Here is a 27,294-nt window from a genome sequence, read left to right on the forward strand (position 1 = left end):
CTCACCATCAAGCCTACTGTTGGTTTTGGCCCTTTGCAATGTCTGTGAAAAGCAAAAATAATTCAGTACAAGTAGGTAAACTAAGCAAGTTTGACTTAGCCAGTCCTTTAGAAATGTTTTCATGTGCTTTAGTCAAAACAGAATCTGTAATTCATGGGATAAATCATGACGATAACCGTAAATAGCTAATTCCATTGTATTGTGAGCAGTCCTGTTATTTTTACATTTGGTTTTAGAGTTAGGTTTATAAATTAGTTTCATCTACCTTGTAGCTAACCTAAAATCACCTAGGGATGTGTCTACAGGGGGCCAATGAAGTGAATTTATTTTACCTCCAGACATCTTAATCACTTGATCAGCTGATCAAAACATCCAAAAAGAACAGCTCAATTTGGTTATTAAGTGTCTCAGAACAATATGGTGACTATTTGTGATCCAGACATGAGGAGCCATAATCCCCAATGACATAGAATTATGGGCTTGTACGTTCTAGGGCAATACTTTGGGATGAACTGTCTCATGTCCCTTTGCAGACCCCATTTTATTAGACTTCACAGAGGTCTCTGACACGGTTCATCATACCTTCCTTTGTGAAACTCTCTGCCTACCATTTATTTTGTAGTTTCCTTTGTGTCTTGCTCAATGCTAGTCTTTTCTTATTTAACATACCTGCCCTGGGTAATCCCATCTACTCTTATAACTTGTTAGTCAACTTTTAGGTGATGCTTTTCTAATTTATACTCCTAGCTCAGGCTGTTCTCCTGAATTTCTAAATGACTTTTCTCCTTTGGTAATGAAATTTCCAGTGAGGAAGTTGAGAGTAATGAGTAATTCTGGATATCAAATTAATCCCAGACTCTTCCAAAATTCAAAGCTTCTCTCCATGCTGGTACTACACTCTCAGATCCTCTTATTTTCAAGATGGATGGTAACTTTTTAAAAATTCCTCGGTCATATCATCCTATCCTTGCTAAAGACAGCAATTTCACAGTTTCAGAATGTAAAGTTGGATTAATATTAAAAGTCAAGTAAGTAAAGAAGCATTTAGTAACTAAATTAAATATTAAGAGATGAATAACTTGCATGAACACAGAGAAAACATTAAAAACATAACTTCATTACTTATGACTTTGAAATGGAATCACTGTTTTTCGACTACTTGGCAGAGAACTTCACTCCTTACATGCATGGAAAATAAAGTTCAAACAATACCCATGTGTCTAGAAGTTGATTTTCGTTGAAAGCACAATTCTCTACTGTTAGGTTTAAAACAACTGAACTGAACTTACCAACCTGAGAAGAAACCTGTCTAACTCGTTTCATATACATATTGCATTTTCTTTCAAGGTTTCAAAATGTCAGAAAGAGAAAGTGCCTGACCCTGCCATCTGGGAGCTGGATGATACAACAGAGGATGCATTCAGAGCAGTGGTTCTCACAGAACCACCTGCGGGAGCTTTTAAAAATCCTTCTGCCCAGGCTGTGTCCCAGACCAATTAAACCAGACCCACTGTAGGTATGATCCAGGCATGAAAACTCCCCCAGTGATTCTAGCCTGCAGCCGGGCTGAGAAACACTGATACATAATGAGTGACTTAGGAACAGTCTCGGCCAGATGCAATCATGTTAAAAGGCAGTGTAGGGTCATTCAGAAAATAGACTGGAGAGAGGAGTCATGGGCAAATATTTAGAGATCAGAGTGGAAATAAATAGATGAGGCCACTTGTCCTTATGATCCAGAACATTCTTTCTGTTTCTCTTATTTTTTAAAATTGGGGTACATCAATATTTACAAGCCGAAAGTGGATGTTACTTAATATTGTTGTGCAGGTAGCGTTTTTAAACTTAATAAACATTGATTAAATACACTGAGTGGTCTACCCCCTTGTTCTCTCCATGACCAAATCTGACCAAGTCTGATGCCCCCTTCCTTCTGGTGACAGCCCCCCTGGAGGAGCAGAATTGGCAACTGGGAGCATTTAGCCATAACCTCAACCTCCTTTCATATCACTCCGGATTCCTATCTTTTCCCCATCACGGATGATCTGTGTCAAGATGATACTCTCAAAGCCCAGCTAACCTTTAAGTGAGAAAACAATTCTTAGAGTCTATTTTACAGAATTTGAACTGTAAAAAGAGAAAAAGGAAAAAAAAAAGAAAACTAGTTCGGGAGCCAGCCAAACCAACGGGGTACCTGCCAAACCACACCTTATCCTCCTCAATCAGCAAAAATATCATGCACCGCCTGACTCCTCTTACCTCACCAATCAGAGCTCGTTCATTCCCTTATTAGGACACTGGCAGTGGTGAGGGAGACTGCTCGTGTCTGAGGCCCAGGAGTGGTTTCTACAACATGTGCAGTTCATCAAAAATGAGCAGAGGGTAACAGGCACCAAGGGAGGGGACTGGAAAAATTAAATCCTCGCTGGGGAGGAGAATCCATCTTGGTAAGCCACAATTATGGTTTTGGATTAAAAAAAAATTTTTTTTAAAGGCTAAACCAAAAAAAACACAACCCTAATATTTTTTATATGCACTTTTTGGGGGGAAGGGTGTTTTTGAAACTTAGAAATGCAGTCAAGGAAATTTTAAGTTGAATGCTTGCAGGGAGTTGAGTATGTTTAATCAGGAGTATCTGGTCTTAACCTCCAGAAGGACCAGGCTTGGATGGTCTATCCCAACTCTAGGAAGTAACCTGAACCTAGAGATGTCATTTGCATTTTTTTTTTTTTAATTCTGAAGCAAAATAAAAGCCCTGCCCCCTTTTTGTCTTTCTGCTTCTCACCTGTCGACAGGGGTCCCCTCTCCATGCTCTGACCCTCGCCCTAGCTCACCACCTTCTTCCTGTTGTCACAATGTACCACTGCTTAAATCAGGCTCTTTTGTGTGACGCTAGCACAACTGGGAGCAGCTTCCAAGTCAAAATGAGATGCTGTCCTGTCATGATCTGTGTCAGCAAGGCTGTCCTGTTAATCCCATCCTGTTTAGTGGCTAAGCTGTTTTCAGAGCCAACTCAGGAACTCAGATTTATCCAAACAATAACGAATTACAATTCTAACTTTCTAGAGTTTACAAAACATTTCCATCATGTTACATGCTCTAATTTGATCTTCAGAATGCCAGTGAGGTAGACACAAACATCATTCCTGGTTCATAGTGGAAGAAATAGGCTCAGAGGAGCTGAGGGACTTATATACAGAGTCAGGACATCAATATAATTTTGAACTTTTCTGACTGATGCTCTTTTCCATCTCAAAGATGTCATAGAATTGTTCTGTTCAGCTCAGACAGGGAGCTCTGAAGTCTACCAGAGAGAAATGAAGTCCTCAAGTTCCAGCAGGGACCTCTAAGCAACAGGTGTTCTGGCCCCTGGGAGACTGTAAGAGGCCCCAGGAATCACCCTGCCCTCTGAAGCTGGGCTGCTGCTAACTCTGCTAAGTTTGACTCCTTGTTAAAGTTGTAGGCTTAACATTTCTAAGGCTAATAAGCCAAATACAATAGCCATTGTCCACTTGAAATAATAACACTGTTGATAAAAAAAGAAGAATGCACTAGACCAGCCGATCTTGACTTTGAATGAGTGAAGCAAATATACAAATTGTTTTTAAAAACGAGGAAGCTTATTTAATGGTGGTAACTCCCACTTGTGCAGTACAGGCATACCTCGGAGAAATGGTGGTAACTCCCACTTGTGCAGTACAGGCATACCTCGGAGACACAGCAGGTTCAGTTACAGACCAACATGATAAAGCAAGTATCACAATAAAGTGAGTCACACAAATTTTTTGGTTCCCACTGTACGTAAGAGTTATGTTTACACCATATCGTGATCTATTAATTGTCCAATAGCATTATGTCTAAAATACAACGTATATATCTTAATTAAAGATACCTTATTGCTAAAAATGCCAAAACATTATAACAGTAATAGCAAAGATCACTAATCACAGATCACCATAACAAATATAATGATAATGAAAACGTTTGAAATATTGCAAGGATTACCAAAATGTGACAGAGACATCAACTGTGCAAATGCTGTTGATTAAATGGCACCAATAGATTTGCTCAATGCAATATCACTACAAAACTTCAATTTGTAAAAAACACAATATCTCTGTGTTTTTACAAATTTTTTTACAAAAAGTGAAGTGCAATAAAACGAGGTATGCCTGTACTTGTTAGGTGTCAGGCAATGGACAGGATGCATCTCATCTAATCCTTACAATAGCACTGAATAGGCATGATGGTTCCTCTTTGACTGTCTAGTTGAACAAACCTGGCACAGAGAAGTCAAGTCATTTGCCCAGGATTACACCCGCAGGATTTCAGCTCGTGTCTGGCAGACTACAAAGTCTGGGCTCTTTGCACAATGACGACATAGCATACCCATTTCTTTCCAGGTCTCAGTTCTCTGACTTCGACAAGGCAGGACTTAGAAGTTAAGATATGGAGAAGTGCGAAAGTATTGGGTTTCTTTTCTCTTCATTGGCGTAAGAAAGTCATGTGATATGAATTAACAATGAAGTGAGAGGAGTTGCTAGCTTTATGAAGTCCAGGTCTCCCACTGTGGGGAGAGGTCCACTCATTGCCTCTCTGGAGGGCCCTTGAAGCAGTATGTAGCTCCCTGGGCTGGTTACTTAGGGTAAAGGGTCATGGAAGATCACAGACTTTCACCAAACCACGCCTTTGCCCCCTCCAGCCCTGCTCTGCCAGGGGAGAAGCTTGCTCATCAAGCAGGATCTGATGTCATATTACAAGTGCTGCCAGCTTCTCCCACTCAGAGACCAGAGGTTAGAGCTGTGAAAGTGCAGGCCGGGAATAACATCCGTTAAGTGTTAAGCTGGAGAAAGCAAGGGAGCCACCAGGAGCCAGCCTGGAGCCAGAAGCCAGCCGTTACATACTCCCAGGCAGGGAGGAGGCGGGCCAGTGAGTCAACCTCTCTGGCCTCATTTTCCTCATCCGTAAAATGGAGGTAATGGTATTTAACTTGTAGTGCTGTTGAAGAATTAAATAAACTCGTATTTGTAAAGTACTTAGAACAGTGCTTGCCACATAGTTAAGTGCTATGAGTTTATTACTATTTTGTTATTATTAGTGGTATCATCATCCTTCTCTTCCTCCTCCTCCTCCTCATATGGGAAATTGGCGCTGTGCTTTTATGTCTTCCAAGGGATGCTATTTCCAAGCATGAAGAGGAGAACTGGGCAGAAATATTTTTCAAAGTCAAGGATCTTAAATACCTTTTCATTGAGAATATTAAAATCAGAGAAGCCTGAGAAATGCAGAACAAATGTAGGAAAAAATTACTATCTTTTGTTGGTATGCCCTTATTCTTCCTCTGTTGACTACCTTGTCCCTGTCTTTCTTTTTTAGAGGAGTGGAGTGTGGAGAGGAAGAGTAGTGGCTAAAAATGTGCAATAAATGGAATGCCTTTTAGCTCTCAATTTCTCTGTCCCTCTCTTAATCCATGCCACGTCTCACTGAAATGTAGATGGAAATTTATCATCAGACAGCTCTATCTTCTCATGCCAGGCAATGCACATATCCTACAGGAAGAGGATGATCCCCTTTTCTGTTCTTCTTTGGGGCTGGCTTAACACCCAAACTTAGCGGAGAAATGATGGTTCAGAGCTCTTACACACGGAGACTGGTTCTGAATGGCACCGGTGTGGCTTTAGACAGATAGCCTGTCACTGCCCCAGGACCCTTCAGCCAGCTGGCATTTTATTTTATTAAGTTTTGTGTTTTTTTTTTTTTTTTGTGGGGGAGAGGGAGGGAGGCAATTAAGTTTATTTATTTATTTATTTTTAAATGGAGGTACTATGGTACTGGGGATTGAACCCAGGACCTCATGCATGCTAAGCGTGCGCTCTACCCCTGAGCTATATTCTCCCCTCCCAGCTGACATTTTGCACTGCCCTAATACTCTTCAGCCAGCTGGCATTTTATTTTATTTTAAGGGTTTTTTTTTTTGTTTCTGTTTTTTGTGGGGGGAAGGAGGTAGTCAGGTTTATTTATTTATTTATTAATGGAGGTACTGGAGATTGAACCCAGGACCTCATGCATGCTAAGCATGCACTCTACCTCTGAGCTATACCCTCCCTCCCCTCCCAGCTGGCACTTTAATTGTACAAGAAAATTAACCCATTTATTGCTTATGAATTAAACTATGAAATGTCACATTAAAGCATTTTAAATCTTTCAGTATTTGTTATGAGTTGAATAGTGTCCTCTAAAAATAACAGGTTGGTAGACGACCTAACTGACTCCCTCAGAATGTGATCTTATGTGGAAGTAAGGCCTTTACAGAGGTAATCAAGTTATGACAGGTCACTAGGGTGGGTCCTCATCCAATAGGACTGGTGTCCTTATAAAAAGGAGGAAATCTGGACATGGAAACAGGCATGCATGGAAGGTACTCTGTGAAGAAATACAGAGAGAATGCCACGTGAAGGCAGAGGATTAGAGTGATGGATGTACATGCCAAGGACGGTCAGAGATGGCCAGTAAACCAAAGTAAGCTAGGAGAGAGCCCTGGAACAGATTCTCCCTCACGAGCCTCAGAAGGGAACAATCCTGCCTATTAGGTTAAGCCATGGGTATGTAGTACTTTGTGACGGCAGCCCTAAGAAACGGACACCGTACTCAGTTTAAGGGTGGAACGGTTCTACTTTGTCAGTCTTCTTTTTTCCTCCCAACAATTTCTAGCACCTTCTACAATTTATTTAGGGGAGTGGTTCATTACATTTAACCAGCAGGCCATTGGATTTACTAAGATACCTCCTCTTGTAACTTGTAATTTCACCCCCTCCTCTGCTCAGTTTTCACCTTTGCTGTGTTCCTTTTGCTCCCCTGGCACCTGCGCATCCTGGTTTGAGATTTACCTGTAGCTCCAGATTTACCTGGGCTCATAAAACTTGCCTTCTTTAAGCTACTGGGGTAGCAGGTTGACAGAGCCTCCATTCCCTGGGTGGAGCGAATGTTTTACAGGCTCTCCCTCCCAGCCTGCAAGTCTTCAGATCTAAGACAGACAGACTTGTAATGCTTCCCTGGGTCACACTGAATGTTTAAGTAAGGTCAGAAATTTAAACACATACACAGGGAAGGGAGAATACGTGGAAAACAAATCCCTCCCGTGAGCCTAACCCGTAAAGGCCTGGGAAGGTCCAATCTATGATTTCAGTGCTGTTTCCCTTGAGGTGAGTAGAGACTGTACATGCTTCCTGGGGGCCCGCCACTCACTGAGGTTAAAAGGAAGGCCCGCTGATGCTTGAGTCTGAGGAGCTTCTGTCCTTTTGTGATCAGGAAGTATCCACTACTCAGCTAAAAACATCAGAATATCATTTCCACATTCGGCCTCCCCAGGATGCATAAGGTTTGCTCAACTTGTGGAGACCTCAGCAAACTTTAAAACGTAGAGGTAAGGGCCAGGTTTGTTGCATTTAACTCTAGGAACTCTGTATACTCATATTATGGGTGGAATTGTGTCACCTCCAAAAATACGTTGAAGTCCCAACCCCCAGTGACTCAGGAGGTGACCTTATTTGGAATCAAGATGTAATCAAGCTAAGATAAGGTCATTAGGGTGAGCTCCAATCCAAAATGACTACTGTCCTTATAAAAAGGGGAAATTTGGACACAGAGACAGACAGAGGGAATATGATGCATAAAGACCTAGGGAGAATGTCATGTGAAGTAAGGAAGCTTTGAAGCTATACTTCCCCAAACCAAGGCATGGCTGGGGCTACCAGAATCCAGAAAAGGCAAGGATGAATCCTCTCCCTACAGGATTCAGAGAGAGCATGGTCCTGCCGACACCCTGACTTCAGACTTGTAGCCTCTAAAACCATAAGACAGCGAGTTTCTGTTGTTCTAAGACACTCAATTTGTGGTACGTTGTTATAACAAACCTAGGAGGCTAATACAACCCATCACAGTCACTCATGCTTTTGTAATTCCCTGGAAGCTACCTCAGATTCATCCCCTAGGCATCTAGCTAATGCCAATTAAATATCACTGTTAATCACCCCGCACACATCTTTTTGACCCCTTACTAAGTGTCAGGCACTGTGCTAACCACTTTACATATATTTTCCTCTTTTTATGGATGAATAAACTGAGAAACTCAGTGAGATTAAGTAATTAGCTCAAGGGCACACAATTAAGAAGATGACGTGACTAGGATTTGAGTCCAACTTTATCTGTATTTCAAAGTTAATATTCTTAATTTATACTCTCCTTACCCATCAAGACTACTTAAAGATTGGTAGCATCTAAGTCTTTGGCAAACAAATTCCTACTTCTCACTACATCCTCCTTTATTATGTGTCTGGTTTAGGCCAACGAGGAAAAGCAGTAATTTTATATTTTGCCCCCAAAGCCTATTTTTAGCAACTTTCTTTTAACTTCAGAGTTATCCAAATTATAGCAGTATGGGTTACCATTTTTAAGGAGGAAGTAAATGGAACAACTAAAATCTGGATGAAGAGCTCCTCTGATATTTCTGAAGTAGATGGATTTTTTGAACACACATCAATTACAAACAATTCATCTGCCTTTCACCTCAGCATCAGTCACTTTGTTGGCATAAGATATCAAGCCATTTCTCTTCTGGGGTCTTTAGGAAGGGGAGTGCTCACAGGGAAGATAAAGGTAGAACATTTAACACTGATAAACATCCACTGTGATTTCCACACTTTCACATACTGCTTCCTTTCATTTTCACTAAACCTGCAAGACAGATGTAACACTTTCCCCACCAACAGATGAAGAAACTCAGGCCCAGCGAAATCAAGAGACCTGCTCAAGTCATACATTTAGCAACAACTGAGGTCCAAACACAGATGTGGGAGTCAGGATACCTGAATCTAGTTTCTCATCTGTCAAAAAATGTGCCCATTTAGTGCTCGGAAAAGTAGGTCTGTCAGTAGAAAGAGTACTGAGACCCTTTTCCCCAACCAGCAGTGCTGCTTCATTCCAGAAAGGTGACCTAAGAAAGGCAGAGGTGAGCAGTTGGTTCCTCTCTAAAGCCATCTCTTCTGCTCCAAAAGTTTAGTGTACCTATGCCACTTTAGGCCTTAATTTATTCATTAAAAAGTTTATTTATTAAATAGCTGTGGAAATTACACAAAAGCTACAAATATCATGAAATCACATTAAAGCTAGGTTGAAAAAACTGCTTAAGTTTTATGCATTTTATGTCCTTTCCCCTGGAAACTATGCAGGGTAATTATGAACTGTGGCCTCTGGTAGGGTATTGCTGGCCTGTGTAAAGAATGTTTTCACTCTTCAGAGAGCAAAAATGGCAAATTTATTTCCTTCTCTTTTGGGTGAATAGAGTCTTTATTTTATTATTATGACTTTATATTATCTCTGTTACATACAAAATGAAAGGTACAGTGGTTTGGAGAATAGAATTCTAGAAAAGATGAGTATGACGTTCTTTGTAAGGATCAGAAGTCATGGAAAGATAAAGACAAGGAGGGCTAATGAAGCAGGCAGAGCTGGCCAGGAAGAGGCAAATGTCTAGCGTGGGTTTGGCCCTAAACAGGAATTCATCAGCATAGAAAACGTCAGCCTAAAATACCAGGCCCTAAATAGGACTATCAGGACTTGAAAGAAGCATACTAATCAACGTCTGTGTGAGATGAGGTTTATGGTAAGGTTATAAAGACAAAGTGAAAGATCAGTGAGAAGAGTACTATTTTTCTCTAGAAGTTTATTATTTCAAACCCTTCTTCATAAAGTTATCTCATCTTTGCTAGTTACTTTCATTTAATGTCAGTTGTTTTTAATAAAAAGTAGTCTTAAAAACAGTGGAAACGAGCATTTATCAATCCAGTAGGCTAGAGCAGATACTATCAGGCAAAGCACACTCCTTCATAAATTAGCTCATGAGTTAAAAACCCACCGACCACCTAGTTGCTTCCTTGATTTTACAATCAGGAAAAAGCATTTAAGGGCGGAGGAGAGAGGATGATCTGGCTGAGCTTGTTAAACCTAGTTACAACATCACAAACAAATGCCACTCTGAGATTTTTCATTGTGAAGTTGCATAATATTACAGCCCATGCAAGGATCTTTCCTCAACTCTATAAAAAACAATCTCTCCAAGTTGTTCCTCTGATATCAAATTTTAATTAGGGAAAATGAGGCTATTTAATAATAGCTTGCGTTTGTTTTGTACTTAGTTTTCTCCCGTATACCTTAACGCATCGTACTGGGTGTCTTACTGCCCTGCAAGTTACATGGAGCAGGCATGAGCATCTGCACCTTACAGCTGTGTTGCAGTGAGATGAAGTGGCTTCCTGGAGACCACGGCCCTGATTACTGAAGGAGTTAGATCAGAATCTAGACCCTCTGATTCCCACCTGAAAAGCTTCTTCTTAAACCTCCAGGCTGATCCCTGCAGCAGGTAGCTAGTGCGGTCACTAGCACAGCTTCCTACGCTGCTCAGAAAGGTAGGGGCCAGGGATACCAAGATTATGGAATATGTTCAGTGGTTAATTTACTTAGTAGGTTATAACTAGCATTTTTTTTTCAGTCTCCATAGAGACTGTCAAAAATTGCCAATGTTGACTATATTTCAAGTCATCATGGTGGGGCATGGGGAAAAGTTTTCAATTAGCAATAACTAGTCCTTGGATAAACCTCACTGGCTGTGATACTGCCACTGTGCAAAGTTATGACTAGCAGTATTTAATGAAATAAAAAATGTAGAAAATATCAGGGGGCAGTAAACTAAATCACTATCGCAAAGGGATATCCGTACTCTCATGTTATTGCAGCATTACTCACAATAGCCAAGGTATGGAAGCAACTTAAGTGTTCGTCAACGGACAAATGGATATACACACACACACACTATATAACATATACATAAATATGGAATAACATATACATAATAACATGGAATATTATTCAGCCTCTAAAAAGAAGGAAATCCCACCATTGGGAACAACATGGATGAATCTATGGAGGGCACTGTGCTAAAAAAAATAAGCTACACAGAGAAAAACAAATACTGCATGATATCACTTATATGTGGAATTAAAAAAAAATTAAACTAGAATGGTGATTGCCAAGGGTTGGAGGGTAGGAGAAGTAGGGAGAGACTGGTAAAAGAGTACAAACTTCCAGTTATAAGATTTAAGGATCTAATGTATAACACGGTGACTATAGTTGATAATACAGTATTGTATAACTGAAATATGCTAGGAGAGTAAACTTAGGTGTTCTCCCCAAAAAAGAAAGAAAGTGAAAAAAAAAGGTAAATATGAGAGGTGGGAATCCTTTCACAATGTATAGATAAATCAAATCATCACATTGTACAGTTTAAATATATGACCATGTTATTTGTCAATTATACCTTAATAAAGCTGAAAAAAAATCTGTAGTACAACTTGAAAAAAAGAAAATATCAGAGAGCATTGTACATAACAAGAGTGAGCCTTGTTTTGCAAAATATTTGTTGCAAATACATATTCGTGTGTGTGTGTGTGTGTGTATACACATAATACTGAGTCAAAAAATAAACTTAAGTTTAACATACTTAAGTTTATACTGAAGTATAAGTTAAAAGAAACCTGTATTTTTTTCTAAGGGTCAAAGGGAAACACTGATGTAGCAAACGCCGATATCACGTATCTGGAGCGCTCTGATGGCAGCCACAGCCCTAAATGAACCTGGGGATGTACAAATGTTGGGTGGTGGGTGTGGGGGGAGGGCTGAAAGAAAATTCCTGCAGTGGGTGGGAGTTAAAGACCAGATAATCTTGAAGCTGGAGCCTGTGCTTTGTACTTTTTTATATTCTTAGTGCCTAGTCCGGCAGCACTAACTGGCACAGGAAGCCCTCAATGAATATTTGTTGAATGAATGCATGGAAATGAGTGAGGTTTACAGATTTTTAAAGGCTCCTCTTAAAAATTCAATTAGGCTTGGAAATGAATTCAGGCAGTCCTAACATTTATGAAAAGCTTGTTTCCAAAACCTTAATTTGCAAATTGGTTATTGGAACTTCAAACATTATTATACACGACAGTCGGGATCTCAGGCCAGCCCACAGCCACCTTTTAAAACCCAGGATCTATCTGAAGCTAGTATCGAGAACTGAAGCTGCATTTCTACGGGGAAAAAGACATCCTGGCTGGTCCCCTTAGAAATGTCAGGGGCAAATTAGCCTCCAGATGGCAGAGGAGCACCTCCCCAGCCCCTATTCTCTTGCCACAGCCAGACCTGCTTCTGCAAAGCCATTTTTAGTGGACTGGGAGGGACGGGAGAAGCAGCATGAAGTGAGGGCGCATGTCAAGGATTGGAATAAGTCAGAGGTAAGGAGAGGGAAAGAGGAGTAAGCGATGCAAATAGCATCAGCCAGGAGGGAAAGAAAGGCCTGTGGCCACCAGGCACTGCACAGTGTGCTTGTGGCCAAGTGGCCAGGGAGACACCTGCAGAAAGTTGGGACCACCTCCCGAAAGATTTGGTATAGTCACCATTGTAGGAGCAATCCAGCAATATCGCCAGCATAGAGTGCCCCATCCACGCAAACCACAATTACCTGTTTCTCTGCCATTCTTTATTTTTTATCCATTAACAGCAAGTAGTAATTTCATCCTTATAATTTCACCTTTTACCAGATAAGAGGTCCAGTAAAGTCCATCATTTAAAGCCAATCTTTGAACCCAAGAGTGAGCCAAAATGGCCAGTGTGGTATACAAACCAACAGGCACAAAAAATGCACATGCCCTTTACTTTGTAACAGAGAGGGCTCCTCAGTGCTCCTCTACCCAGACGGTTGACTTTTCCCTTGAACATAATTCTAACAAATGGGGATTCCTGATAGCCTTGGCTACAGCAGATTAGAGAGTGGAAAAGCTAGAGTTGCATGTGTTAAGAGCAATTAGGAGAGAGAAAATACATAAATAAGATGGAGGACAACATACAATAATTGGACCGTTTTTGGATGGGAGTTGTATCCACTGAAATACCACTGTTTCACAGCATGATTTAAAAATCTATATTCATAATGACAATTCTCAGCAATTGGGAAGTGTTTCAAATGTACTATAATATCTGTTTTGAAGAAAGGAAAGACATAATTTTCATTAATTTTTTTTTTAATTTAGCATGCTGGAAATTGTAATGCTATGTTCCCCCAATAAGAATGAATAAACCAGATATTCCTAAACTTTTTACAACCTGAACATTTTATGTGCATTTCTTCTGCATCTTACACAATTATGCCAATCATTTATTTCCCTGAATGTCTTAAACTTAGTTTCCTCAGAAAACAGTGGGATGAACTAAATAATTTCCTACGTTTCTTTGATTCCGTGGTTTAAAAATTTATATAGCCTTCCACATTTATTACAAAATGTGACAAAACAACAAAATTTTTTCATCCTTAAGATAATTCTTTATGAGAAATGTAACTCTTAATGGACAAAAGCATGGCTATTTACAAAAAACTTGAAATTTTGACTCAAGAAGACTTCACTAGAACTTTGGGAAAAAGAGAAAGTAAGCAGTGAAAATATTAGACTGCAGGTGACAGAATCTCTCAATGATCTTTCCAGGAACAAATTAAATAGCAACATGAAATCTAAAGAACTGAACAACTATTCCTACCTGCCCTTGAAAATGACATGGATCTGGGTAAGGTCTCGGCATCCAGGAATTTTAATGTGCCTCATAAAAAAAATACTGCCAATCTTGCTCTGTAGGTGATGAAACTGAAATAAATCATCTGATGCAAATGCAAAGGAATTTAGAACTTATTTTGTTGGGCATCTGTTTTGGCATTTAACTTAATACGTCTTGCAAAGCAGAAGGTGTGTTCAAAGGGCTCCAATGAAAAGTGTGAACTTAGATGAACTGAGTTTGGTTTATCCAATAATGGGAAAGTTAAAGAATATTTTTTGAGCACTGGTACTACGCTGGAAGCTGAAGGTTCAAAGATTCAAATGAGTTCCTGCCCTTGAGTTAATTACTATCTATTGTGGGAGGACAGGTATGCTCACCACTAACTTTAGTTCGAGGCTAATGATAGAAGGACGGACAAAGGCCATCAGTGTGGAGAGAGAAGAGCCGAGGATGCCTTGTGCGGGAAGGTAGCATTTGACCAGGACCTTGAAGGACAGGAAGGAAGTCAGAGGCAAATGAGGTAGAGCCTCTGTCTCTACTGCATTCCCCAATCACCCCCCATCGCTCACCCCCATCCCACTCCCTATCTCTTCTCTACCCCACTGAACCCTACCCACTCCGCCAAAACTTCCTTGGAACCCAAGGTCTCCATGGAACACTTCAGAAACCCCCGATCTTGCTTAATGCCTCCACTTCAGATGAGGAGACCGAGGCACACAGGGTGTTCCCCACGTAGGAAACAGAGTGAGCCAAGGAACGGAGGTGGCTTGTATATGATGTGTTTGGGGAATAGCTAGAGATCTGCTCTGGTCGCAGCAGGGGGAGCTCAGAATGGGAAGGGATAGTAAAGGCAGACTGTGGAGAACTTTGAATGCCATGTCAAGGAGAGTGGGCTGTATCTTCAAAGGTGGGGGATGGGAGGGGAGGAGGGGACAGGATCAGAAAGGGGAGAGAGACAGAAGCCAGGACCCGATAGGAGGCAACTGCAGTCATCCAGGTGGGAGGCAATAACTGTTGAAATTCAGGAAATGACAGAATGAGTGGAGAAGGGTGAGAGTCACAGAGAAAGTAAACTGACAGAACCATGAGCATGATGGAGTAGGAAAAACTCAGAACCAGGAATACACACACACACACACACAGCAGGCTGGGCCCCTTGCCCTGCATTCCAGGCTCTGTTGTTGACCAGCTGTGAACACTGGGCAAACCCTTCACCCCATGTGCCTCAGGTTCCTCATCTGAAATGAAGGCATTAAACAAGATCGGGGTTTTGAAGTTTCATGGAGACCTAGGATTTCAAAGAAGTTTTGGCAGAGTGGGTAGGGTGTGGTGGGGTAGAGAGGCATGGGGAGTGGGGTGGGGGGACCGGGGAGTGCAGGAGGGATGAGAAGCTCGAGATCTGAAACCACCTATTTAGTGAGAACATCCCCTTTATGTAACAGAATTCCTTGTAACGGTAAATTCGCTAAAAAAACAAACACAAACTCCCACCAGTTTGATAACCACTGGGCTGTATAGACAACCTCTAATATCCCTTTATGCTCTCACACACAAACGATCACAGAAACTGGTTATCCAACTAAAAAACAGCGGACGTGGTTCTCGTTTTTAGGACCCCGTTGAGTTCCTGTTTATTTGATGGACTGTTGCACAAACGCTGGAACAACTGGAACAACTGTCATGTTGAATTGATGCCAAAACTCTCAAAAATGGGACAGATTTACTGAAAGGCCATCTGGTGTTCTTACCCTTGTGCAGTACCTTTTCCCAACATCCAGTGTTGTTTTCCAAACCTCATAAACGCCAGCATGAAAAGGGCCCTTGCCTGCGAGTCCAGAGACCCTGGCTTCCCTGCTCCCGACTGTGGTTTGGCTTTGGGTAAGTTGAGTTGCCCCTCTGGGTTCCGTTTCCCTGTCTATGGCAGGAGGGCACTGCAGCAAACAACCCTGGGGGCCCCTCCAGCTTTAACATTCCAGGATGCCAGGAGCCTCAACTTCGAAGCCTAGTATCTGAACAGTTCTCTGATCAATAGCATGTGCACTCGGTCTTGCTCTGTCACAGTCAGATGGTCAGTGTATTAAGGGCTTTGGGTTGTTGACCGTAGGGATTGGGCAATGTGTGCTTTAGCCAAAGTTTCTGAGCCCTGCAGAGGGATCACTCCGAGCAGAGGGCTCATGTCTAAATTAACAGCAGATCTTTAGAAACATGATGCTGGATCAGTATTTAGAATAATAAAGCCCTGTGCCTAGGTATAAACCCTCCCACAAATGGTCTACAATCCACCATAAAAATGGAAACGAGGAAAACCAATTAGAACCAGCACCAAGTTGAGACCAAAAAGTTTCATACAGGTCTGAAACTTACACACTCACTACTCTCCTTTGCTTCCTGATTTCTCCTCTCTCCTCCCACTCCCACAATTAAAAAAAAATTTTTTTTTTTAAATTTTAAAATTTACAAGAAGAAAAACCGGAGGTGAAGCGAACACTCACTGGGAGAGCGCGGCGAGGCTGCGTCTTCCCTGCGTTCCGGATCCCCCGAGCATGTCTGCAGCTGGAAGGGGCGGCGGGCGGGGCGCAGAGGTGCTGAGACCCTCGGGGCGGTCAGGGTGCGGACTCGGCCCGCGGAGGAGCCATGTTATCTGTGGCTGAAATGCAGTGTGCGGGATGCTCCCGGGTTCTCCCTTTGTGTTAACACTTTGGTCTGTCCCTGTGACGAAAGTCTGGGCTTGTCCTCTGCCAAATCTACTCCTCCCCACCCTTCCCCTCCGCATAGGATCATCAGAGAGCTGATTGTTATTTTTTACTGTAATCTCTCTAATAGAGGCCCATCCTGTTTAGGTTTAGATTGTAAAGGGCACAGATTGCTTTGAGATTTCCAGAATGTTATTACCAGGCAGTAGGGGCCAGGATCCCCAGTAGCTTTCATGAAGATGAAGACTTTATATGATCAATTAAAAATAATTCTTACACGGTAGAGAGCTAGTTAGAGGAAAAGACACTGATCCATGTGCTCAGCCTTTTGGAAAATAGTTGATCACGGTATCACTCCTATACACAATCCAACTCTTAAGAGATCAGCGGAAATCAGCCCACCGAGAAGTTCATCCGGGTGCAGTTCTCAGGCCCTGGTTCTGGGCTCTGTTCTCAATTAGCATTGGTGTAGGTGGCTTCCAAAGCAAACAGTTCCCACTGAGAAATCAAATCTGAGAAACTCCCCTTATTCCTTTTATCCAGGGGAAGATGCATGATATAAAAATGCACACAAAGGCAAAGGGAAGAGAGCTGGCTGGACCAGCAATGTGCTGTGTTACAGAGTGTTTGGTGAAACAAGGGCAACAGCCTAAGGAGCATGTTGCAACAGGGGGCCTGGCCTCCCCTGTGGCACTCTCGTGTGCTGATCTCATCAGCCTAGCCAGGCAAGGGAGCCTGGTCAGCAACAGCTTGGAAAGCAACCAGATTCCAGCCTCCAGGAGGGGTGGTGTTAATTCTGTCCGGAGATGACACTCTGTCTAGGCTTGAGACATGAACACGTTGTTTCTTCATCTCTTATGAAGCAATGAACAGACTGCTACTGGGGCACCACGATATTTATGGGACTGGCTTTCCGTTAAATAAGTAGAACTCAGATCTCCACAGTGTAAGATTAAGATGATTCTTTTGGTAAACGGCAGGAGAAGCAATCAACTTTACACATTGATTCACATCCTCCATAGGATGAAAAACATCTTTGAGATCTATGGCTTCATGTCACAAACACGGACACAGATGCACAGAGCATTTCAAAAGTTCACCCAGTGTCATGGAGAGGAACCACAGCAAGTACTCGTCTGCTCAACTTAAAGAAGTTTAATTTAGTTACATCAAATCATCTCTTCACTTTAACTAACTAGAAAATTTTGGTTGTTTTCCTGCTTAAGTACTATGCTGTCATCAAAGTCATAGTTTATAGAGTAATATAGTTTAATGAACCTCAGTTAATTATCTCCATATATCACGATGAATATATATCTTTAAATATCCCTTTGATTATATACACTATCACTCAACATACATTGACTATTTAAAGTGCATGAGACACTCGTGAAAATAGAGATCACACAAGAAGCCTTAATAAAATACTCACTGAATTGGCTTGAGTTTACTGCTCCAAAGCAATGATAGCCACATGTCCTAAGGGATTTTGCTACTCTTCTTTCTACCAAATTTTTTTCATTGAACTGTTGTCCCTTTAAAATATTCAGTGATTTGCTGTGGCAGGTAGAATAATGTCCCTTCCAAAGACATCCACGTCCTAATGCCCAGAACTAGTGAATATGTTACCTTACATGGCAAAAGGGATCTTCCAGATGTCATTAAGCTAAAGGCACTGAGGTGGAGAGATTATCCTGGATTACCCAGATGTGCTCCATCTTAGTCACATGGGTGTTTAAAGTCAGATAAACTTCTATTGCTAAGGTCAGAGGGAGATATGGCTATAGAATAATGGCCAGAGAGGTGACTTCGCTGGCGCTGAAGATAGAGGAATGAAGCCAGGGGTCCAGGATTGTGGCAGCTTCTCCCCTAGAGCTTCCAGAAAGGAATGCAGTCCTGCCTACACCTTGATTTTAGCCTAGTGAGAGCTGTGTTGGACTTTGAACCTCTAGAACAATAGATAATAAGTTTGTGCTGTTTTAAGCCATCAAGTTTGTGGTTATTCATTACAGCAAGGAGAGAAAACCAATATGTTTGCTTCTGGGACTCATTTGACCTTGGGAATATGTTTCATCTCCTGATTTCCCCCATCTCCCAATCCTATTCCAGTTCTGAGGTGGCAAGTATAGTTTTGGCATATCCGGAATAAGCTCATAAAATGGAGTAGCCTGGAAAAAATTCAGTGGTTCTTCCAGGCCAGCCCAGACTCTCTCTCTCTCTCTTTCTCAATACACACACACACACACACACACACACACACAAACACGGAGGAGAGCAAGAATTTAGTAATCTTCCACTAACATGCTGACATTCATACACTGACAGTCAGCTAATGGCCAGCTGTATAAGAGATATCCACCAAGCTTATTTCCTAGTTGTAAAGATAGAAAGAGGGGAATCATGCACACTTTTAGTTGGCCCCTTGTTATTAGTGAAATGCGTTTGGGAACTAGCTGTCTGTCTTCAGTTGGTAAAGCTAACAGAAGTCCTAACTCCTGCTACCTAAAAGGATACTGGCATGACAATAGTGAAGGGAGGAGTGAGTCTTGGGCCTGGGTAGAATCCCAGTGGGAAACAGGAAGAGCACAAAGGACAATGAAAGTGAGCTTGGATGCATTTGAGAGGCAGGGAGATTAGAGAATCATGAGATGTGAGCAGGGCCAGGGTAGGCAGCTGCTTCCAGGTAGCCCCCTAAGGTCCAGATGCCCTGGAGCTGCAGAGGCAAGGTGAGAGGAATTAGGAAGAACATAGCAAAAGGTAATTTGTAAACAATGTCTGTTCCAGCAGAGACCAGCAGGCATGTGTACTTTCACTGTGTAGCACAGACACACGTGCTCAGAGTCCAGCTTCCAGAACTGGTGTCTCTGAGAACTAAAGCAATGACCATTCATTGGCACCATGAACATCCAGGCCAGTCATCCTTCAGCAAGAGAGTAGGTGTCACACATGTGATATTTCAGGAGACTTTTATAGGGGAAATGAAAGTCTGGGCCACTCTCAAATTACTAAGAGCACCCTCCATTTCTGGATACTTTGTTTAATTTTTCATCAAAGAGATTCTGTGCTGGAAAGGTTTGAGGGAGGTCGGTGCTATAGAAAGAAATAGCTCCCACCACAGGGTGGTCCTTTATTAACAAAATATGATTAAAAAATAACTTTACTTCATGGTGGTAGCAGACTGGGCCATATGATCTGTTCCAGATTTTATAGTCTGCAATGGTTGTTTAAGAACAGCTTCTACCTTGGAGCAATCCCCCAGGGAAAAGAGAGGTATTTGGGAAGTGCCCTGCTGACTGCCCTAATGCACTTAAGATACACACACACACACACACACACACACACACACACACAGCCATTCACTTCCTAGAGAAATGCAACTTAAACCCAAAAGAAATCCATTCACATGAGAGGCAACTGTTCAAGTAATTTAAAGGGGATTTTTTCTAAAGGTTCTTGAAGAAAAATTTTCCTACAATGAAATTCAAAGACCTACGCTCTTAGAATGAGGCAAAAGATCCTGCCTGGAAAGCAGCCCACCACGGGGTGGAGAGCAGCGGAAGTGAAGGGGTTAACCACATATTTGCAGGCTGAGCCTCTTTCCTTCTTTCCCTTGGCCCCTAATAGTGCTTCCTCCACAGCTGAGGGCACTGAGCCCTCCTCCCCACCCCACAATGGCATTGAACATGTTCACTTAAACTAAATTACTTCGTATTTTCCTGTGATACTGTTTTCAATGGATCTTCCCTAAGAAATCCTACAAAATAATTCTCCCTTTTTCTATCTCCTTTTGCAGAAATTACAAAGTCCTCTTCCCTCTTTCCTCTGCTTCCTACTGTCCAGTGACATCTTTTCCTTGCCTCTCCTTGCCCATCATGTCTTTGTTAATGACTTCACAGTTGCCACGTGTCTTCCTTTAGGAATGTGTGGTGGGCTGGTTCGGGGTGGAGGGATGTATGGACTCCAACGGAAAGTCATCACTCTCCCCTCATCCTAATCTTCCCGTGCGATGACCTGTCCCTCGTGAGAATCTTTACAGCCTTCCCGTGCGATGACCTGTCCCTCGTGAGAATCTTTACAGCCTTTGCGGACACAATTCTCTGAACTATTCTTTGGTCTGACTCCAGACCTGTAACACATCTTGGGTTGTTACACTCCCTTATCTAACCTTACAATGGGGGCCATATTGTTTCATCCCAGCATTTTCCCTGGACGTAACACTATTTGAATATTTACTACAAGCAATTCATGGAGTTAAGTGCTGTATCCAAAGATAAGAAGGGCAGTCCCAAAAGGAGATAAGATATGCATACAAAAATATTAATGCAAGATGGAGAGTGAACAGTATTCTGAAAGCAGCAGACCTGAAGCACTATACTTCTAGGATGACATCCTATGATCAAGGTCCCAGTGTTTAATCACTCTTACGCTCAATTTATTCCGTGATTGAACTAGACTTCCCATGGCTGAAACAGAAATCCACTTATCCCTATTAGGGCCACAGGTATTAAGTCATCCTTCAGTCTCGTCTCTTCTAGGCTCGACGCCAATGCCTATTTTCCATTCTTTTACTATCAGCCTGAAATATAACAACTCTTCAAACGGGAAACCAAAATTGGACATAATAAAGGCTTGACCAAGGCTGAATGTGTCTGGCTGAAGTCCCAGTGCTGCCTGCCACGTTCCTGTTAACACATCCTAACATTGTTTTCAGGTTGATAATAGCATCTCTTCTAGAGATCATTCATTCATTTTTGTGCTAAATCCAGGGTGGTTTTTTTCCCCCCTTTTCCAGATTTGTTCCTTAGTCAGTCTATCTCCAGCATTTATCTGCTGAGCTATTTTTGTTGTTATTAATTGCCCTTAATATAAAGAACTTCATATTGTTTCCAGAGGCTCATTTTTCAACTCTTTCAGGATACTCTGTATTTTATTTTTCTTGCCCTCCTGCTTGAAAAACAAAATATGATTTCAAGAAAGGAAAAAAAGATCTTTCAGTGAGCATTTACCTGCATTTCAATACCTGGGAATTCTAATGATCTATTTGAAGCAACATAGAATTCAAGGTCCTAGACTGCACCCAGGGTGTGTTTATATATTTGTCTCCCATTGCTGTGAGCTCCTTGAGGAGGGGGGCTGTGTCTTACCCATCTTTGTGACCCTCCCTTCACCCCAGCTAGCACAGTGTCTGGAGTAGAGCAGGCCTTCTGTAATATGTGCTGCATTTGTGAATTAGGGCACACAGCTCCGTAAAGAGCAAATAGTTGTCTTAACCAAGTTAATTTGTTTTTTCTGTAATTAAGTCAGGATGGGAGGATAACTGTTGTGAATAGTGGCCTGGCCTCAAGTTCAGTTGTGCCCACCACTGGAACTGAGATACTTCTGGGCAGTGTGACTATGTGGTGAGGGGGCCTAGGGAGCCAATCTGAAGCGGGGTTTGGAGGGCTGTCTGCTCTCCCATGCCTTGGAATTGACCCCAGCCCTGTTGCTGCATGTCTGTGCCCTGAGGACAGGTGGGCTGCAGAGAAGTGGAAGTTGCTTCCACAAAGTGTTTGCAGAGTCTAGGCCAAGCTTTGGTGGCCAGGTGACAAAGGGGATCACAGCAGAGGAGAGGGTCCCTCTCTCTCCTTCTATACGAGCACAGTGTGGTTTTGGAATTCTGGAGGACTGAAGGGATCGCAGGACCACGACAGAACCCAGAAAGGTTGTATCAAGTGCACGAGACAGCATATCTGACACAGAGGCCCAGGGTCTCAAGTGGCAGAGGGCGGCCAGCACCTCACCTGGGCAGGGGCCCAGCAGCAAGGAGCCACGGAAGGTTGCACACAGTGGTTGAATGTACCATTCTTGAGGTTTTATGAGACAGACCTCCTGAGACAGAGGGAATTTTTTTTTTCCACCGGTGATGGGGTGTAGTCCTGCATGAGCAGGAAGCAGTAAGAATTACATTATCAGTAATGTGATTCTGTTGGCACCCATAGGCAGATTCTGATTGAGGATACATGGGTGACCGCTATAAGGTTTTTAAAATTATATTTTATTCTAAAATCTTTTAGACAAACTGAAAGGAATAAGAAACTACAACTGACATCTGCGTGCTCACCATTCAGCTCAAGAAAGAAAACTTTCAAAGTAACTTAGTGCTCCACGTGTTTTCCTTGGATAGCCTTCTCCCCCCTCTACCTGGAGTGAGCTCTTCTCCTGAATCTGTCTGTGTCCACTTCCTTGAGATCTAATTCTCTGAATGATTCTTCCCCTCCTCTCTTCCTCCCACATCTGGTCCCACCCCAGTGGGGTAATCATCAGTGCCATGCTAGTGTGTATTTGGTTCTAGAATGAAACAGAATGGGAGTGTGGGAGTGAGACGTCATTTCACTCTGTCTTGATGCTTCTGTATTTTCATGGGGAAATGCAGGTTCTCTGGTCATGCTACTACTGCTCGGTCAAAAAGAGGGCATTCTTTCCTTCCCAAGGCCAAACTTTGAGCCCCAGCATCACCTGGCTAGTCTCCTTAGGAAATCCTGACCTCCACTTGTACTCTCCTGCCAATCTAACATGCATCTTCTATTCGTGCAATGTGCGCTACCATTGATCATAAAGGGGACTTTTGTTCATTGAAAAGATTATTGGCATTTGCCACCATTTGCCTAATATTTCCTGAAGCATTCTACCTTTGCCCAACAAAGCTATTCCCTAGAGTGGCTTTTTAAATTCCCTTTGCTTCTCTGAATTCTAGTGATTCTTAAAGAACCAGTGTCTGGCTCCATATCTATAAAGTCTTCCTGGTTTTGACTTTATCTCTTTGCAATTTATCATCTTAGGAGGAGAGATGAAAAAGTTTGAGCCCACTCTTGTTTGCGTACATTTGAGAAATAGTTATGCTGCCATGTATGAGTCAGCCCTTCCAGCTAACTGGCTGTGAAGCTCCCTTTCTGTTTAAGCTCTTTTGCAACAATTATTTAGGTCTAGTTTCTAAGCTCTTTTTAAAACCTGGGTGTTTTAGCCTGTTGGACTATTTTCTTTTCCTGGAGATAAAAGTTTCTATCTTAAAAAGATCATGCCTCCAACTCCCCTCTGCCCTCCAGCTTGAAACACATCTTTAAAGCAGTAAGACAGTGCTTGGAAATAGTAGGGTTCTAACAACAGTTTCTTGACTGAATGGTTGCTGGTGCATGTTTATAAAACCCTGGTTCTGGTCTCAATGGAAATAACAATATATACCTTACACAATTCTAGGAAAGAAATGTGTACATGAAAGATATGATTTCTGCCCTTAGGAAACTGAATCCAGCCCTTGGTGATATACTTTTTAGATTTCTTGTACACAGATACAATTAAACTGTGAAAGAAATTAAGAAACTGTCATGGGGACTCTTAGGATATAATTCTGGTGCAGTGAAAAAGGTCACATCTTCAAAGGAAGTATGTTAGTTCATAAGCCGCAGAATTCCCAGTGTGTATCACTCTTGTTTAAAGTATCTAAATATTTCCACACCATAAATTTATTTTCTGGTGTCCATTTTATGCATCTGGATATTAAATTTATACATGGCCTTTATAGCTGGAATCAAATCCAGATTTTTTCCAGTGATACCATATAAAATCTAAAAAAATATTGATTTATTTTTTGGGAGGTTACTCCTGGATTAAGGTATGTATTTGTTCCTGTTGCTAAAGAAAAAGCCCATTGTGTGTTTTGGATACTTTGGATGTCATGATTATTATTTATATTATGTAAGTGACATTTTTAAAGGTATTGTCCTATTTTGACATAAATTAGTACCTGATTATATCTATCTGTAGATAGAAATAGATGGACGGACACACAGAGTCTTACTGATTCCTTGTTCATGTGTACACAACTTTTCTCACCTGTTTGCAGGCAGGGATGCTTTCTAACACCTCTTTTGCACCTGATACAGCCTAAAATAGTATTAGACCTATGGCAGATGCTCAGTAAATACCTGTTATTTGCGCTCTGGGTTAAAGAGGTACAACAATGGAGTCGAAATGCTGCATCAGGAATGCCAGTTGGCTGGTCCTCCCAGAGAGGCCCTTTTTGGAGTGTTTCTCACGACACATGGCATAGAAGCCCTACCAGCCACTGGACCTTGGGAGTTCGCAGAACTGAAGAGTCTCAGAGAGACTGACTGGCTCACAGACTCACAAGAAAATGATGTGTATGTCAGAATGCCAATTAATGCTAATAAATAAAGACAGAACGGATGACCTCTCTCTTCAGGGCCTGTGGAGCTCTCATTTCCCAGCCAGGGTACCCCCATCCCCTAAGCCAGAATGCCAGGAAGCCTTGGTCACTAGAGACCGCTTCATGATGAGTCAGAGCAAAGGGGGAGGAGAGAAAATCATGAGGAAGATTTCACCCCAGGCAAAGCAACACCTCGTTTGGTGGAGAGAATACTTATCATGACGCAAGACTGAACAAACCCTGAGATTCGAGGTCTATCTCATCTGGATATTCCTGGATGCTCAGTGCCAACCCTGGACTTGTCTTCTACTGGTCCATTCTTTTTTCAGACTTACTAAGACCATCAATGATTTGGACTAAATGCTTGTGTCCCCCCAAAATTCATATGTTGAAATTCTAACCACAGATGTGATGGTATTAGATGGTGGCGCCTTTGGCAGATAATTAGGTCATGACGGTGCAGTCCTCATAAATGAGATTAGTGCCCTTAATAGAAAAGACACAAGAGAGCTTGCTTTTCCCCTCTCTCCATTGTGTGAGGATACAAAAAGACAGACAGCCGCAAACGAGGAAGGGGGCCCTCACTAGATGCCGGATCTGCTGGCACCTTGATCTTGGACTTCCAGCCCACAGAACTGTAAGAAATAAACGTTTGTAGTTTCAGCCACCCAGTCCATGGTATTCTGTTACAGCAGCCCAAACTGACTAAGACACTAGATTTACACTTAGATGGCACTTGCTTGCATTTGGGACACCTAATGTAATTTGACACATGTTGAATGTTTTAGAAATGTTCTTTTGTAGAATTTTTGGGTGTCTTTATGGTGGCAGCTTGAGACAAGAGATTAGAAATTGACTAAGAGAAAGCTCTTTAGCTTTAAGATGCTATTTCACTTTGAAGTTATTGAGCAATGAAATCAAGCTATTAGGATCAAGGCAGAAAAAGCAAATGGAGCTCTTTTTTGCTCATTAGTTTATGGACTAGAACAGGGAAGGTCTTTTAGTGAAAACATTTAAGAAAAAAATCATACTCATTCTTCATGAGAAGCCATCTGGAAAGCTTTTTAATTTTAAGACCTCATGAAGTCAACAAAGAAAATAAAATGGATGATACTTTTACAAAAAGTAGCCTGTAGTCACTGTAAATCTGAAAGCCAGTGACCTGAAATATGCATTCAGTTTTCTAAAATATATTGCGAAGTAGAGAGAGCTGATGTAATCTGAGCTTCTCCCAGGTATTTTATAATTCAATGTCTTTCTAGGATAACTTCAAATTATCTTTTCTTTTGACTCTTTTTCAGTAGATCTAAGAATTAAAAATTAAATTAAAAGTGAAAAGCTATTAATTCTGAGACTATGTTATAGTCCTTCCAAGTCTATGTGCTCTGGGTGTTCCAGTTCATTAACATTATTTTAATTACAAATTTTATTGTAACAAATTAACCAAGAGGTATACTTTCATAATTAAGAAACTTAATGCCTAGTGTAGAATGTGTTGCATCATAGTCAATGTTTGCTGAATTAATCTGAATCTTAGAGTTTTGACCAACTGCTCTCCTCTTTCTTCCAAACTATTAATAAAAAAATTCTCCCCTGAAAATAAACTTAACTTTCCCATATCTTGATTTAAAAGCCTTGGGCTTGCTAATGTCTTTCTCTATTCTTTTTTCTTCCCCCCTTGGTTCATCACAACATCCCAGCACTAGAAAACAATTCATTATTTAGAATCTAAACTTTAGACCCAACTTGTGTGTTAAACACTCTCTACTTCATAAAGAGTGTTAGTAAATACTAGCCTGAGGTTGGCACCACCCTTCATCTACCTCTGCCCATCTTCCTGGGATTAACTGAAGAAGTTTACTCCTCCAGACCAGAAACTTGGTCTTTCATTAGAGAAATGTTTGATTATAAAATTTGTTCACTGCTGGACTCCTTGGGGCTTGGTATGAACCCTGTAATTTGATGATTATCTGGTCTTACAATGCAAATGTTAATTGCAAATAACACTAAGAGCTTGAGAACTAGAACAAATAGGCCAACTAAAGGGAATCTACTCTTAACCATATTAATATTTGCTTCCATGATGTGATTAAATAAGCATAATTGTCAAAAGTATATGCTGTAGAAATTTACTATCCTTAATAATCAGAGAAATACAGGAGGTGAGTTTCTTTCTATCTCTAAAGACAAAGATAGAAAGTCAAAATTCCAAGGGCTCATCAGGAGGGTAACGGAACCCCCAAGGAAGGTATGGATGGTGTGGTACTACTTGAGGAGTACCACAGAAGTCACTAACGTTTCTGCTTCCCTGTAAATAGCTTAGTGAAGTGAGCAAAGTTCTGCCTTGATACACAGATGTGAACTGAAGTATTTGTTTGTTCATTTATTTACTCAGCATTGAGTACGGGTCTTTGGGGAAATAAAAGGGAGTAAGAAATAGTTTCAGATTTAGAATTGCTTTCAGTTTGGTGGGGAAAAGAGACACATGAACAAATAAACAGTAAAATAGGTGATAATAATTAATATAACAAAAAAATGCTATGGAAGATCCACTTTGATTGGGGATCTCTGGGAAGGTGTTTTCCAGAGGATGAATTGAGACAGGACTTCAAGGTAAGAGTTCACCAATTACAAAAGTTTCAGGAGGGAAGGACAGTGGTGTGGAAGAGGATAGAACCCCTCTGAGCCCAAGGACTTCTGCACACTTACATACAAAACCAGACAAGTAAGTGACCAAGAGCAAGGTTTAATTCTGAT

General features: G+C 41.5%; 1 protein-coding gene and 1 non-coding gene across 12 annotated transcripts in view; both read right to left on the reverse strand.

Moving 5' to 3' along the window:
* The window catches only part of CALD1 (caldesmon 1), a 172,461-nt gene that overhangs the window by 49,450 nt on the left and 95,717 nt on the right, over positions 1 to 27,294 (reverse strand). For 2 of the 11 annotated variants that reach the window (XM_074366979.1, XM_074366977.1), the window contains exon 1: positions 16,134 to 16,355. The exons of 5 other annotated variants lie outside the window; for them this stretch is intronic. In XM_074366979.1, coding sequence (XP_074223080.1) covers positions 16,134 to 16,186 — 53 coding nt within the window. In that variant the 5' untranslated portion in view covers positions 16,187 to 16,355. Of the gene's footprint in view, positions 1 to 16,133; positions 16,357 to 27,294 lie in introns of those variants that run through there. 4 more of the 11 variants (XM_074366984.1, XM_074366983.1, XM_074366980.1 and 1 more) reach the window with 3 other exon arrangements.
* On the reverse strand, positions 10,547 to 10,687 carry LOC123614729 (U4 spliceosomal RNA). The gene has a single exon (XR_006722208.1). It is a non-coding gene; the product is annotated as a U4 spliceosomal RNA (small nuclear RNA).

This window comes from Camelus bactrianus, chromosome 7 (genome assembly GCF_048773025.1).
Source record: "Camelus bactrianus isolate YW-2024 breed Bactrian camel chromosome 7, ASM4877302v1, whole genome shotgun sequence".
In the NCBI taxonomy this organism is placed as follows: Eukaryota; Metazoa; Chordata; class Mammalia; order Artiodactyla; family Camelidae; genus Camelus; species Camelus bactrianus.